The 16535-nt window shown below is 53.3% G+C and overlaps 1 protein-coding gene across 1 annotated transcript in view; it reads right to left on the reverse strand.

Annotated features, from left to right (window-relative positions):
- The window catches only part of CB2H6orf132 (chromosome B2 C6orf132 homolog), a 34241-nt gene extending 18711 nt beyond the window's left edge, over positions 1-15530 (reverse strand). The window contains 2 exon segments of the mRNA XM_045057551.1: positions 4775-4881; positions 15195-15530. Coding sequence (XP_044913486.1) covers positions 4775-4881; positions 15195-15339 — 252 coding nt within the window. The 5' untranslated portion in view covers positions 15340-15530.
- Between the last annotated feature and the right edge of the window lie 1005 nt (positions 15531-16535).

A 16535-nucleotide genomic window follows, 5' to 3' on the forward strand; every position in this document is an offset into this window, starting at 1 on the left:
CTGTCAGCACAGAGCCCAATGCGGGGCTAGAACAAACGAGCCACGAGATCATGACCTGAGCAGAAGTCGGACACTTAACCGACTGAGCCACCCAGGCGCCCCTGAAGCTTGGTGATACTGACCCACATCTCAGGGCTCTCAGAGCAGGAAGCAGGGTGGCTGGAACACCCACTTTTCAGCAGTGGAAACAGAGCTCAAGCAGTGGTCCATGTGTTGTGAGGGGCCTGGCTTCTTGCGGGGGGCCTCCTGCATCACCATTAGGAGTTATTTTAACACAGAAAGTCACAGCTGGGGAGACCCCGAAGGACCACGTGGTATAACCCCCATTGATGGGGGAGGAGCCAGAGGCTCAGGAAGAGGAAGGTCTCATGGGGCGCCTGGGTGGCACAGTCGGTTAAGCGTCCGACTTCAGCCAGGTCACGATCTTGCGGTCCGTGAGTTCGAGCCCCGCGTCGGGCTCTGGGCTGATGGCTCAGAGCCTGGAGCCTGTTTCCAGTTCTGTGTCTCCCTCTCTCTCTGACCCTCCCCCTTTCATGCTCTGTCTCTCTCTGTCCCAAAAAATAAATAAAAAACGTTGAAAAAAAAATTAAAAAAAAAAAAGAGGAAGGTCTCGGCCTTTCCTGCAGCCCAGCGGCAGAGCCAGACCAGTGCCAGCTACTCGAGGATCAGTTGGGTCCCATCCCAGTCACCAAGGGATCCAGAGGTGCTTTTCATAACTGGCTTTTGGCTACCAGCTGCCTGCGAAAGTATTCCTTAGTTCTCTGCCCCTCCGTCTCAAGCAGAGTGAGGAAACGCCAGGAAGAGCGTGGGCCTTGCTGGGCCTGTTACCTGGTTTCTTGGCCACTGCTGACTTGTGCCTCCCCTGCCCCGGGGTAGCCTGGCCTAGGAGGTGTCCTCTGAGTATGGGAAGGGAAGCTGGGGAGTGGTGAGGCCCGCCTGGCCGGGACAGTGTCAGGCAGGGCTTGGGCACCGGCCCAGCTCCCCACCCACCTTGACTTGGTGGGGCTGTGGGGGCGGGCTGTGCACACGTGTGTATCTGTGTGTGAACCCACACCCACGAGGACCTCATCCTCCTGGTTCTCATTCTCACAGCCTCCTGTCCCAGCTGGAAGAAAGCAAACGACCGTGTCCAGAGCCTAAGGGAGAGGAGTTGGGTGCCCCTGCATCCAGGAGCAGATGATGAAAGACGAGGTTGAGGCTGCTCTGTTATCTTGTGACCTGGATCAGGAGCACAGGGATGTCCCCAGGATATGAGCCATCAGGCTAAGGGTTCCTAATCTAGAGGTTCATCACTGGGGGCCTTCTGGGGGCCCCAGAGGGGCCTCTGCTGAAATTGTAAGCAAAATTGCACTTATGTGGTCCACAGACTCATCAAGGCCTCAAAGGAGTCTATGACCCCAAAGAGGCAAGAGACCCTGGTGTCCAGCAGGCCCCAGATGCTGGACAGGGGTTCAGAGAGGCAGGCGGGGGAGATGCAGGTGGCCTGCAGGCTGGCGCTGGGAGGGAAGAAAAAAGCTTCTAGATTGTGGGTGGAGGGCAGAATAGGAGGGCCTGAATAGAACTTGGATCCTGGAGCCTGGCTGTGGGGCTCCAGATCCCAGCATTGCCGCTCATGAGCTGTGTGACCCTAAGCAAGTTACTTTCCCGTTCTGTGCTCCAATTTCCCCATCTGTAAAATGGGAATTAACAACAGCGCCTTCCTGACGGGGTGGCTCTGTCGACTCTGTTAACACACTGGAGACACTTGAAATGGTGCCCGAGACACCGTAAGTGCTGGGGGGGGGGGGGGGGGGGGCGAGGGGTGTTAGCCCCGATCACATGGTCATACCCCTGGGTGGGACCTCGCAAGCTGCTTCCCCTGCCTTTGCCTGTTCAGCTGGCACCGAAGGCAAGGGGTGAACTTCCCCTTTTAGGGTTGAATTCCTGCCTCTGTGAAATGAGGCTGGTGTGGACCCGATGAGTTTCTGTCGTCAACTCATCAGGACTTTCGTTCTCTTGCCCTCACCAGCTAGGGGCTGTGGATTTGCTGGGGAGAAGCCCCCCACCCCGTCTCCTGATTGGCTTAGAGCCTGGCCTGGAGGACTGGGCCCCAGAAAACGGTCTTGGATCTCCAGGCCTGACCAGCCAGCCAAGCCCACTCCAGTGTTTCCCCCTCCCCCTGCCCTCCATCAGCTCCCCCCATGCCCCCCAGCCTTCGGCTCAGCCGGAGGTCTGCTGCAGTCCCCCGGGCACGCCTTGGAGGGCCCAAACCAGAAGAGAGGCGGGCAGAACGGCTGGGACACGCCCTTATTACTGAAGGACCGGAAGTGGGTGTGTCGGGTAGAGGCTTTCGGCCAATCAGAACAAACTCACTGTGCATCATTTACTATAACCCTTCAGTGGCTGGAGCCCCTCATGGGCAACAGTCATTTCTTTCAGTATTTTAACAACCAGAACGGGTATGGGTGGGTCTGTGTCTTGGGGGTGGGTGAGGGGAGAGGATCTAATTCACCATCAGCAACGGAAGATCTCAAAATTATTTCATCTGCATTTATGGGGGCAATGACCCCTGTAGACAGTTTTATGCATCTCTAGAAACATAGGGGCTGACTCATTTGCTTTATACCTTTTTGTCGGTGGTGTTGTACATCCTATATTTGCCTATAACGTCCACAAGTTGCAGAAAATAAATTACCTAAAGTTGTATTCCCAGAGGCCTGTGAGTCAGCCCTCCACATACAGGCCTTGGGGTTGCCGCAAGGAGGATGTAAGACTCGGTCTCTCCCACCTAAAATCTCAGGGTCGGGTTGGTAAGGTTGGACAAACCAAAAAAATCAGGTGATGGAGAGGGAGGTAGTTGGCCAGGAAGTGTTAGCGATCAGTTGCCTTGTTAGTCTCCGTGGCACGAATCCTCATGGCCTGCAGTGATAATGTTGCCCCAACCAGGAACCAGTCCTGACGGACAGGAGCCAACCTGGAATTCATGGGGCTGTTAAGGCTCTAGACCTGGGCCACTATACTACAGTCCAATACAGTAGCCACTGGCCCCAGTGAAATGTCACTAGTCAGAAGTGGGATGCATATATTCTTTTTTGTTGTTGTTGTTTATTTATTCATTTTGAGAGAGAGAGAGTGAGCCTGAGCCAGAGAGGGGCAGAGAGAGAGACGGGGGTGTGTGTGGGGGGGAGTGGGGGGGCAGGAATCGCAAGCAGGTTCGACACTGACAGTGAAGAGCCTGACTTGGGGCTCGAACTCACAAACTGTGAGATCATGCCCTGAGCTGAAACCAAGAGTGATGGCTTAACTGACCGAGCCACCCAGGCTCCCCATGTTCTAAGTGTAGTACATCAGTGCAAAGACTTAGTATGAAAAAATGAATGTAAAACATCTCAGTAATATTTGTTAACACCAATTAAATGTTGACATGACAATCTTTTGAATATATCGGATTAAGTTAAATATATTATTAAAATTAATCTTGCCTATTTCTTTTTAAAAGTTTTTTTCAATGTTTATTTATTTTTGAGAGAGAGAGAGAAACTGAGCATGAGCAGGGGAGGAGCAGAGAGAGAAGGAGGCACAGAATCTGAAGCAGGCTCCAGGCTCCGAGCTGTCAGCATAGAGCCCGACACGGGGCTTGAACTCACGAACCGTGTTATCGTGACCTGAGCCGAAGTTGGATGCTTAACTGACTGAGCCACCCAGGCGCCCCTAATCTTGCCTATTTCTTTTTACTTTCAGTGCAGTTACTAGAACATTTGATTTTTTATTTTATTTATTTATTCATTTATTTTTTTAAACCTTATTAAATTTTTTTTTCACACTTATTTATTTTCAAGACAATGCGAGAGACAGAGTGCAAGCAGTGGAGGGGCAGACAGAGGGAGACACAGAATCCGAAGCAGGCTCCAGGCTCTGAGCTATCAGGCCAGAGCCCAATGCGGGGCTCGAACTCATGAACCATGAGATCATGACCCAAGCCAAAGTCGGACGCTTAACCTACTGAGCCACTCAGGTGCCCCAGTTACTAGAAAAATTTAAATGACATATGGGGCTTGCGTTATATTTCTATTGGACAGTGCTGGTCTATACTATCTCAGAAAACCCAGGAACTTGTATCACAGTAAATAGAACCAGTCAGCAGTTATTTTGAATCTATCTCTCTTGGGAAAAAAGGAAAAAAAAAAAAAAAGAGCCCAACCACGGCTCCAGAAGGGAGTTTTTGGTTTCCTGTGATTGCAGACCCACAAACAATTCTGTCCCCGATGCCCTTCTCCCAAGGGTCACTGCTATTTGTCCTTTAAGACAGCTCAGGTGTTACCTCTTCCAGGAAGTCCTCCCGACCACCTGTGGCTGGATTGGCTGCCTGTTCTCTGACCTATGTTCCAACAATGTTTACTCATTCTTGTCCTTCCCTGAGAGCTGGCTCAGTCACCTCTGTGTGCCTCCGTCCAATGCAAGGCCTGGCATGGAGCAGGCAGTGGTCGATGCAGAGCATGAATACGAATCCTGCTTGGCTAGAGGCACCCATCTCTGCATTGCCACTGCACACAAGGTCCCCGTAACCTCTCCTTGGGTTTCAACACGGAGGAGCAGACCCACCGCCCCAATCTCAGCCTTCCTGCTATGAGTCTCAGCCACGCCTCCTCCCAGAAGCCACCCTGGTTGGCAGCAGGAAGGAAGCGAATGGACAGAGGGTGAGGCTGATGTCCCCTTGGGCTAGGGCAGGTGGGGCTGCCTCCTCTGTGGCCCGTCCAGAGCAGACCCCCACACCCCAGTGCAGAACCGTACTCACAAGTGGAAGGAAGGTCAGCAGGGGCCGAACTCTTGGCCGAGCTTTCAGCGTGGCTGTGCCTGACTCACTCACAGAGTCAAACCGATTATCTCCATAATAGATCCCACCTGGAGGAGACAAGTGCAGGAGGCCGTGAGCTGGAGATCAAAGGCATGTGGGACAACTGAGTCAGCCCGCCCCGCAGTTCCGAGGGAGGAGAGCCAGGCTCTGCATTTGGCCCATCTGACTCAGCTCAGCACCTCTTACATAACAAGATCCTGTCAAGTGTTTGAACTTCTAATCTGGAACCAGCAGAGCAGGCGAGGTCACCTGCTGTCCCCAGTGGCCCCAGCACCTTCTGGACTGGGGTGCTGGGGCCCACCTTCTGGGTTCCTCTAACACAAGATTTCCTTAGCGCCCCCCCCCCCCCCCAAACCATCTGCGGTGTGACCATCGTTCCATTTGTTTTACCGTCGAGGGCAGGGCAGAAAGACAGTAGGGCCCATGTGACCTAGTACAAATCCCCAGCTCAGCCACTCTCTGGCGGTGTTGTTTAAGCTCTCTGGGCCTTAGATTTCCTATCTGTACAATGGGAGTGATGTTAGTGCCAACCTTATAAGACTGTTATGAGCAGTCAGTGTGGTCAACACATAGTAAGTGCTCAACAGACAGGGTCCCTTCCCCTGTAGGAAGACGCTGCAAAGGCCTTTCTCTTCCTCTGGTTCCTGGGTCTGTGTTCTGGGCTGTTTCTGTAGCAGTGGGGAGGGTGTGAGAAGCCATGCATATTTTCTCAACCAATCTTCCTCATGACCCTTAATGCTCATTGAAAAGGATTTCACAGGCGCGCCTGGGTGGCTCAGTTGGTTGAGCGTCCGACTTCAGCTCAGGTCACGATCTCACGGTCCGTGAGTTCGAGCCCCGCGTCGGGCTCTGGGCTGATGGCTCACAGCCTGGAGCCTGCTTCCGATTCTGTGTCTCCTTCTCTCTCTGCCCCTCCCCCATTCATGCTCTGTCTCTCTCTGTCTCAAAAATAAATAAAAATGTTAAAAAAAAAAATAAAAAAAAAAAAAGAAAAAAAAGAAAGAAAAGGATTTCACAGCCTACCCCAGGTTCACACTGTCACCTCCGAGAAGCAGGGGTCCCTGTGGATGCCCGACTCTGTCGGTCATGAGCAAGGAAGGCTTTCGCCCATTTAAGGGGGCACGAGGGACTTTCTGTTCCTCTTACAGCCAAAGGGGAAAGAGAAGAAAGGTCAAAATCCTGAGTAACCAGAATCCTAGAACTGGAACATTGAACAAATTGTGATTACTTTTCCCTTTGCACTTGACTTCAGGGGCAAAAATTGCAAGAAGGCCAAAAGATTTATTCAAGAAAGACTGGGCTTCTCAGGGGGGGCCCGAGATCAGAATACATTCACCCCAAATTCCAACACCTACAGCCACAGCCCTGTCTCTGTGTGAGGATCTGGGTTTTGAATGTGACATAAAGGCTCTGAGAATGTCACAGGAACTTGACACAGAGCCCTTGGGGTGCCGCCCTATCAGGCAGAGAGTGGCTGGTGATTTCAGGATTCTCCACCTCTCAACAGGGGCCTAAATGGTGAGTTCTCTGTGCTGTGTGCCCCGCATGTCCCAGAAACTGCAGTTCCCAGCAGTGCCCTGCCCCACACCCTCCAGGCAGACACGGCTGTCTATTCCCTCCCAGACTCCACATCTGAGACCAGAGATGAAGCTCCCAGGGAGCAGGTGGGGGAAGAAGAGAGGAGGGATAAGAGTGCAGGTTTGGCCCAGTCAGAAACCAGAGAAGTAGAGATAATGGGAAAACTCAATAGCTCCCACTAAAGCCCGCCTGATTCTCTCTGGCTTCCGAGAGTCTGTGTGTTGACACTAGGATCTCCTGGGACATTCCCTAGATAGTGCTGTGTGGACACCAAAGTTCTAAATTCCACGTGTGTGATATGGCTGCTGGGCTCTTAATAGGACTAGGGGTGGGGTGGGGTTAACACAGGGATAGTGGGAGAGGCATCTCACAGGCTGACCTTTTTCTAATCATTTCATCTCTGCACTCGTGTTGGGATCTATGCAGCCTCCTCGCTACAGCTGAATTATCAGGATATCGGTGGCTAGTGTTCTTGTGTGCCCGGGAGCTTTAGAAGGGGAGCAACCTGGCAAGATCACTGTAATAGTCGTAATAATATAATACTAGATAAAACTTATTGAGCAATTTCATTTTTTTTAATGTTTATTTTTGAAAGAGAGAGAGATGGAGAGAGAGAGAGAGAGAGAGAGAGAGAGAGAGAGAGAGAGAGAGAGGACGACCAGGGGAAGGGCAGAGAGACAGGGCGACAGAGAATCCCAAGCAGGCTCTGCGAGGAGCCCAACACGGGGCCCAAACCCACAAGCCATAAGATGATGGTCTGAGCTGAAACCAAGGGTCGGATGCTTCACCAACGGAGCCACCCAGGAGCCCCTTACAGAGCAATTTTAATGGGCCAGGCACGGTTCTGAGCATCTTGCTCACCATTAATTCACTTAATTTTAAAAATAGTTCCGTGCAATTGGTAATCATCATCCCCATTTTACAGATGAGGAAACTAGGGCACAGAGAGGTCTAATCACTTGCCCAAAGTCTCAGAGTAAGTGGTGAAGCGGGGGTTTCTGTTCCAGGGCTGATCTCCGAACCATTACAGGCACTGCTTGCAGAGCAGGGAATCCTAATCCTGCGTGTACAGGGTGTGGATGGGAGGACGGGCTGTGAGGGGCACGGGGCTATCTGAGGGTAAGGGAGGCTTGGCTGGAGCCCTGGAGCGGCTCTGGGGGTGAAGGAGTTTGCCCCCGGCCATGCGCAGGCCAGGGCCGAGCCGAATCTGACCCCCACGCGGACTCTGGCGCAGACACCCTAACCACCTCGCAGATTCCACGGCTCTAACTACCTCATAGATTCCATGACTCAGCCCTGACTGGGAGGCACTGTTGTCTTGGTCTGTGGTTGTTTTCACAAGGCGGGCTGGAGGCAAGTGCCAGACTGGGGCACCTCTTGGAAATCCAGTTGGATTCCCCAGCTCTAAGAAGTGTGCCTGAGGTCAGGGCAGGACATGTGGTGACCGAAGCAGAGTCAGTGCGGTGTGATGTGAGAAAGACTCCACTGGCCATTGCTGGCTTTGAAGATGGAAGGGGCCGCGAGCCAAGGAAGGCAGGCGGCCTCTAGAAGCTGGGGAAGCTGAGAAAACAGGTTTTCCTCTACAACCTCCAGGAAGGAAGAGTCTTGTGGGCACTTTAATGTTAGCCCAGTGAGACCACCGTCAGACTTCTGACGACAGAACTTAAGATAATAAATTTATGTTGTTTTAAGAAAAAAAAGAGAGAGATGTGGCTAGAATCTGACAGACTTTCCCTGGGGCCCTCATACCTGGGCTCCGTTCCTGACTGGTAAAGGCCCACCAGCAGGTGAAGCAAGAGTGGCCACCACCATGAGCTAGGCCCTCCACGAGTTCAAAGTCAGGGCTAGGGCTTTCCGAACCTCAAGGTCAAGGTCCAAACTAAACAGAAGGACAATTGAGTCCAACTTTGGGGACTTTCCTCTGAAGTAAATGAACTCGGCTCTAATCACAGTATCGGTGATGCTAGAATGGGCTTTCCTGAGAAGCAGCCCCCTCATCAACTGACAGGATAAAGGAGGGCCAGGCCACCTCTTGAAGCAGGAAGGGAAAGTGAGGAGGTGAAGGGAGTGAGAAAGAGGAGGGTGGACGACGTGCTCTCTGAAGACACAATGAGACTGCTCAATGAGAAAAGATGCTACCCTAGGGTCTTGTCCACCCTGAAACCTGGAAATTCCCTCTGTCTGTCTTTTTACTCGATCCCTTACCCACTGGAAGAGTCTTTGGGGATCGCGGAGGTCACAGCCCAGAGATACACCTGAGTCCCCGTGGGACTCAGAAGGCAGGAAAGTGGAGAGAACCACCACAGACCCAGAAGCTTCCAGAGAAAGGGGGCACTTTCAGGAAACCCCAGGAGCAATTCCAGCAGCCAGGAAGCCTTGGGAGACCCTGGGAGCAGGCTCTGAGCAGAGCCTGAGCCCCAGGTGGACTACAGCCCTGTCAAGATACAAACAAGCCTCTGTGTTTGGCAAACTCCTCTAAAGAGTACCAAGTGATAAAGGAGGAAATTCCGATCTGCCTCCATGTACCCAGACTTCATCATGAAAACAGTCCCAGCTTCCCTCCAAATGAAAGCCTCTAAGAAGATTGGACACGGGATCCCTTTGCGTTTGGTTACATTTCTCTCTCACAGATTGACAGGAAACAAAGGCAGCTTTTCATTTACACTTCCTCGAGGATTTGAGTTCACATAAATACCACCTAATATCCAAAAACCTGGTTCAAAAATAACTCTGGGTGGCCACACCTGTTTCAGCAGGAAGACTTCCCCTCAGACATCAACCCGGGGACGGCAGCTCCCCTTCTCCACGCCCCCCCCCCCAAGAACCTGACGCTGCCATTGGGCCCAGGGGTATTTACATGGAGGCTGAGGCTGCCTGGGCTCTGAGAAGGCCAAGGCAAAGCAAGGAGACACCCAGGCAGGCCACAGCTCCTCAGCCGGGAGGGGGAGGCAGGATGGTGTGGGGTCCAGGCTGGGGGTTTAGTGCCCAGATGAACGTGACTCAGTCCCTGCTCCGTCCCTTATTAACTGTGGGGCCCTGGGCATGTCGCTAGATCTCCCGAGGCCGCTTCCTCATGTCTGTAAATGTGAGCGATGATCCCTGCCGGGTGGGCTGGGGTAAGGCTGAATGACAGATAAACTGTGTAACAGGTTAGCACAGCGCCTAGCAGATCGTTTCTGCTCAGTAACTGGGAGGGCTGCCTATCACCATCACCATCATCATCACCATCATCACCATCATCATCATCATCATCATCACTATTAGCATCACGGCACTCCCTCTGCCCCACCTTAGCTGGCTCTACCAAGGGTTTGGCTCTGAGCTTGAATCAGGGTGTGTCACTGGCAAATTAAGGGTAAATAACCTGTATCCATGGGTGACAGCCACGGGGAGGGTGGCCCTTTGCTCTCTTGTTGAAGAGAATTCTGAGTCCAGACATTTGGGGCTGCTCTTTGCATATGGAAGACCCAGAGAGGGCGGGGCTGGCTCAGGGTCACAGAATCATCAGTGATGCCTGGACCCAAACAAGGTGCCTGACTTGTAGCGCTGGGCTCGGGGCACAAATGATGCAGGGCTTTACATTCGCATGGCTTGCTGCCTCTCCCCAAACTGGTTCTCTTCGTGTGTGTGCATGTGTGTGCGCGTGCGCGTGCCCGCGCAGTGGGGTGGAGGCGGGGTGGCCAGCGCGGGCTGGGCACAGCTCCTGCCTCCCTGCCAGGCCTCGCTTTCTTCCATTCTTGCCCAGAGGAGCAGCCTCTCACTGGCTCTTTGGCATTTCTTTGCTCATGGAGTTCAGGGTTGAAAGCCTGGTAAAATGCCCTTCCTCCCTTAGTCCCAAAGCTGCCTGGAGATCTCTATGGAGGTGAGGTTTGGGACCACCATTTCTCTCTTTCCCCAAATCCCAGACAAGTCCAAACTACAGGTAAAATTAATAATAAAAATACAAATGTCTATAAGCTAGGCATGATTCTACATTCCCATTCACAAGCTTTGGGGTAGGCACTCTTATTATTCCCATTTTGCAGATGAGGAAACTGAGGTTCAGAGAGGCTAAGTCCCTGCCTGAGGTTCCACAGCTGGTGAGTCAAGCCCAGGCAACCTGACTGTAGAATCCCTCTGGTCACAGCTAGCACAGCAGGGAAAGAATGCAGGGATCCAGCATCTTTTCCCTCGGTCTCCTGTTTTTCCAGAGACTCAAAATGCAGTGCCGCCTAAAAGAAACAAATGGACCTAGGTATCAGTCTGGGGTCACACGACAGCCGCCCTATGTATTGCCTGAGGACTTCTGAGCCCTTTCTCAGGCTGTTTCCCCACGTGTCAAATGAGGATCATTACTCCTATGTTGCAAGAAGCCTCCCAAAATCAGAGGAGGGAAAGGAGCTGGCAGGGACGAGAGGAGGGCTGGGGTGATGGTGCGGGGCTCCAAATCGCCAGGAGCCCCCGAATGGCCCTGAGAACACTGGCACGGGTCTGATCCCAGAGGTTTAGGAAGGGTGGGGCTGTAGCTGAGGGCGTTTGTTGCCTTGACACAGAATAACCCAGAACCCCAAAACAGACCCCCCTCCTCTGCCCCACTGAGGTGGAGCATCCAATCCTTGGCCACTAAAGACCCCCAGCCTTTCAGGGAAGCAGCAGGTGGGCCCCACAAAGGTAACCCACAAATGACGTTAATGAGGCCCCTTCCTTGCTAATTAACAGGTCCACATGACAGGAACCTGAAAAGGCCAGTCTGCCCCAGCAAGCCCCAGCAGGCCTGACCCAGGCATGAGAGAGAGGCCTTTGTCCAAGGACAGAGGGGACGCTGAAGGTTGGGCTGGGCTGGAGCAGGAAGCCACAGGTAGAGGAGCGGGGGACAGAGAGGGAGGGGCCTTGGGGACTGGAGGGGGTGGCACCTGGGCCAGCCCTCTGCTTCCTAGCTAGGACACGCTACTCAGAGTAAGGTATGCAAACCTGGGGACTCACTGGAAATGCAGTCTCCCCCCATCCCAAACCTACAGCATCAGAATCTGATCTTAACAAGGTCCCAGGTGACTGGATGCGCTTTTAGTATTTGAGCTGCCCTGAGCTGAAATGACTTTGTGTCATTTTTCCTCAAGTAAGGTCAGTAAATAACTAATCATCATCATCATCATCATCATCATCATCATCATCATCGTGACATTATTGTTATTGTTACCAATTCACTGGCTGGGAGAGAAGGAGCACCCCGTAGCTGGTCTACTGTGGCTTTCTGGAGTTGAACCACAGGGACAAGAGAAGCTTATATAATGGGCGTGTGTGTGTGTGTGTGTGTGTGTGTGTGTGTGTGCACTGACCTGCCAGCAAACTACACACACCTCCAGGGGACAGGCGTAAACAACAGTCTCCTTCACACCCCTGCAAGGCACAGGTCAACTCTCAGGTCAGCTCTTGGGAGCCTGGTGCCAGCCTGGCCCAACAGGAAGTCTGTACTCAGATCCTGGGGTTCATGGCTTCCTACCTTTTAGTCTGGCCTGAGACACAAGGTCAGGGGACCCCAGGAGAGGGATGCCGGAACCAGCAGCCACAGTAGGGAGCATTAGGGTTCTCCTGACAAGGAGCTGGCTACAGTCCCTACGCATTTATTTAGACCTGCAGAAAGTCCTAAGGGGAAAGAGAATAGCCGCGCCCCATCTAGGGAAGGAAACCCCACAAATCTCAAGTCTCCCTGTACAAAGGAATCACCGGACAGCTGGTGAAACATCCAGACCCAGGGCCCTAGTGCAGCAATTCTGACTTGTGTGCCTGACTAGGACCCCGAGGAATCTGCATTTTTAAATAAGTGTCCTAGGTGGTTGTCACAAAAACAATTTACATTTAGAGGAACAAAGCAAGAAACAGAGTCCTCCAGCAAGTGGAGTGACCCATTGCTGCCTGGCGTGGGGTGGGTGGGGGTGGGGAATAAAGAAGCTTGGCTAATTAATCCAAGAGCTAAGACTGCCTTCTTTCTGACTGCTGCAGTCCAACCCTAATCAAGGAATTTGCAAAGATCCACATCTCTGCTGTCTCAGGCACTTAAAAAAACAATTGTGTGTCCTTTAAGGATCCCCGGGGGTGTGGGGGTGGGGAGGCAGTAGGCTTAATTAGGACTGCATTTGCATTAAGTGAAACTCTCCTGATAGTTATTAGAATATACATTAAGGAAACTGTTTAAAGACAAACACACCGGTCACCACCTTCACATGACTGTTTGCATTCTACCCACTGCACCGTGCCTACCCTTCTGCCAACAGATTTTTACATGGCTGTAGTCACAGAGCAATCACTTACGCCTTAATCCTCTCACATCCCTCCACACTGATTTTTGCCCCTCCATTCCACCGGCTCTCTAAGGCCGAATACCACCTGCATCGCAGAGAATGTTACAGACTCAGGGATGCTATGGAAGACGAATCCCAAGCCCTCTGTGACCTTCAGGTGGCCACTTCATGCCTCAGTTTCCTCTGGTCTACGGCAGTGTTAGGAAGAGGAGCTAAAGGAGGCAACGGCAGGAAGTGCTCGGAGTCAGATGACCTGATAACTGATAATAATAAAGCATGTAATAGTGTCATCTTTTTTTTTTTTTCTGTAAAGACCCAGCTAGTAAATATTTTTGGCTTTGTGAGCCATACCGTCTCTGCTGAGGCTACTAGAAAATACCATCGTAGCATGAACGCAGCCTTAGACAATATGTAAACGATGGGCATGACTGGCTGTTTTAATAAAACTTTATTCATGAAAACAGGCCAACGGCCAGATTTCAGCCAGGGCTATAATTTGCCAGTTTTTGCTTTAGGGCTTTTCTTTTTAAGGGTCTTCAAAGCACTGCCGTGTACAAATGTCAAGCAGCCATTCTGTAGACAGGCTGGCCATCATCCCCATTTCACAGAAGAAAAAACCGAGGCCCAGGGAGTGGGTGGAGGCACGACTGTAGGGCAGGTCTGATATCTCCATCCCATCAAGGAATCCCCAACACTGGCCCCTCCTGTCCCAACTCCAAGCACTTGTCCTGTTCAGCAGGGAAGAGGACCTTGGCCACACCCACCAGCACCCTGGGGAACACCCCCGGAAACACTGGGGAGCCATCCTCCTGGGGGCATGTTTGTTTCCACTCCTCTACATGCAGGGTGCAACCAGGCTGAGTCAGCTGGAGGCCCTGCCCTGTCCTGGGGATGGGAGGAGCTGCCCCCCCACCCCCTTGCACTCCAGCCCTGCCCAGGCTGGTGAAGCCTGGGCATGATGCCCCCACTTCTCTCACCAGCACGACCCATCCCCACCAGCAGCCTGAGCAGTGCAGGGAAAAATAGAGGAAGTGTCTAAGGCATTTCTGAGGTCTCCCCTTAGAAAAAGGAGTGTGGTGGGGGAGGCATGGTGGGAAACACGTTCTCCAGCAGGTGCCCCTCAAGTCAAATTCACCTCCCACTAAATAAATTCTTCAAGCCGGCTAAGAGTGTGGTCTCTGGAGCACAACAGCTGGGTTCAAATATCGGCTCTGCCTCCTGAGGGAAGTTTTGGGGTAACGGAAGTGTCCTCAAATCAAATTGTGATGGTTGCACAACTCAGTAAATCTACCAATAATCATTGAGATGTACACTTAACAAAATCCTGGCTCGGCCACGTGAAGCTGTGTGATCTTGGGCATGTTACTTAATCTGGCCGTGCCTCTGTCTCCCCATCTGACAAACAGGAATTATTAAACCTGTATCATCGACCAGATGGGGAGTCCTAGATGAGGGTCCAACAAGTCAACAACGTAAGAACTTTAGAATGGTACCTTGCACCTGACAAGGGGTCAGTGTTTGCGACACAGGCTTGCAGAGGTGTTAGTAAGTTCCTGAGCTGCGGCTCCAGACCGCTCTGCCCCTTCTAGCCTCTCCTCCTGCTGTTTGTTCTGCAAAATGCTGGATGCCCTTCCCTCTCAGCTCAAATGCTAGTTCCAATCAGAGGTCATCTCTCTCCTCTGCTCCTTATGCACCTAATTTTTTACAGCAAAGGCTCAGAAAGGGCTAAATGGCATATGGTTAGCTCTGTTTACCCCCGCTGGGCCAGGAAGAGGTGACATTTTGTTTGTCCTGCTCCTGTCCAGGTGCTTTGTGTCTCAGCTATGACAACCTGGGTGCTGAGCGGAATCCAACAGCAGGGGCCCAGGCTATAACTTCCTCTGTGGGCCGTGGTATAGTGGCCATAAAGGTCAGTGGAGGTAACGGGGTGACAATGAAGGCAGGTGAGCTAAAGCAGGGATGGGGGGTCTTCTTTGGGCCCAGAGCCTCAGCCCATACACAAGAAGCCAATTCCTGTCCCCATCCCACTGGTTTCCCCTCAGTTACAGGGGATGCAAATTGCAAAAAGATGCAAAGATAAGGTAACCCACAGCCAGAGCCCGGGGTGGGGGGTGGGGGGTGGGGGGTGGGGGGGTATGTTTCTGACTCTACAGCGCTGCCAGGGGAGGGTAGGCACTACAAACCCTAGGAAGCCTTTCTGACAATAACACAGACCTAACTTCCACCGGGAGGGGGAGAGGGGATGAGAGGGGATGATCACCTCGGAAGAGGGGCTAGCGTCCGCTGCGAGAGGCAAGCGTCTCCCCCTTCCCGGCACCTCTGCCCCGCCGCCGGCCCTTTCCCAGGACAGCCGGGCCGCGCCGCCTCCCCCTCCCGGCAGCGCCTATTCGGCCCGTCCACAGGTTGCAACGTGTTCCTTCCCTCCGCGCCGAGCCGCGCCTCCCGCCCTTCCCGCCGCGCGGGCCTCCTGCCGGCCCGCGGGCCACCACCCCGGGCCCGCTTACCGAAGTCCCGGATCCCCTCCTCCGGGGCCTCCTGGGTGAAAATCCAGGGGGGGTTGGTGGCGTAGAGGGAGGTGTTGGGGGGGTTGGCGTGCTTCTTGCCGAAGAGTTTGCTGAAGGTGCCCTGCACCGTCTGGTTCTTTTTCATGCTGCCTGCGGCCCCGCGGCCCCGGGAAGGACCTCCCCTCCCTCGGCCTGCCCTGTCCCGGACCGAACTCCGCACCGTCTCCCCCAGGGGCCGCTACCAGGCCATGTCCCCCGCCGGGCTCCCGGCCCGCGCACCGGCGACAGGTGCTGCGGGCGCCGCCGCTCGCCTGGAAATGCGAGCTACCTGGACAGGTAAGAGGCTGCCGCTGAGACCCGGCCCCGCCCCGCCGCCGCAGCGGCCGCCCCGCCGCCCAACTCCCCAGGCCGCATTCCTGCCTGCCTCCTTCTACAACAGGCCATTGTTGGCACGGCCCGGTGGGCTGGGGACCTCGCCCAGCCCACGCCCAGCCTGGAAGACGAGCCACCGGCCTCCCTCAGGTCCCCCTCCTGGCCCTCCTCCTCCACCCCTTTTCCTCCTGGCGAAAGGAGGAGGCGGGCAAGTTTCCTGCCTCTAAAGAGATTCATGACCAGGTCAACGTGGGTGCCCAAAGCTGGGGGAAACGGGTGGCCAAAGCCAGCAGGTTGCAGGGTCCTACAGGCCCTCCAAAATGTGGGCCGTGAGCCCTCGATGGATGTAAGGAGGTGCCCATGGGAAAAAAGGTAAAGGGGGGAAAGCAATGAACGAGTGTCCCTATCTGATGACAAAGGTGAAAAAATATCCACAGTGACCGAGCTCCAAAGAGAATCGTGGGATGACTAAATCTTGGCAGTTTTGTTTACATCAGATTCTTTTGGGGGGATGCCTGGGTGGCTCAATCGGTCGAACTCGTCTGACCCTTGATCTCTGCTCAGGTCATGATGCCAGGGTCTTGAGTTCCAATCCCTCCTGGGGCTCTGCTGGGGCTCTGCAGTGATGTAGCACGGATTCTCTCTTTCCCTCTCTCTCTGCCCCTCCCCAACTTTTGAATGCTCACTTGCTCAGGCACACCCTCTCTCTCTCAAAATAAATAGATTTTTGAAAATTCTCTTTTTCTTTTCTATGAAGTTAAGTGAATATGATTTTTAAAAACTCAAAGTGAGGGGCGCCTGGGTGGCTCAGTCGGTTAAGCGGCCGACTTCGGCTCGGGTCATGATCTCGCGGTCTGTGGATTCGAGCCCCGCATCGGGCTCTGTGCTGACAGCTCAGAGCCTGGAGCCTGTTTCAGATTCTGTGTCTCCCTCTTTCTCTGACCCTCCCCTGTTCATGCTCTCTCTCTG

This window comes from Felis catus, chromosome B2 (genome assembly GCF_018350175.1).
Source record: "Felis catus isolate Fca126 chromosome B2, F.catus_Fca126_mat1.0, whole genome shotgun sequence".
In the NCBI taxonomy this organism is placed as follows: Eukaryota; Metazoa; Chordata; class Mammalia; order Carnivora; family Felidae; genus Felis; species Felis catus.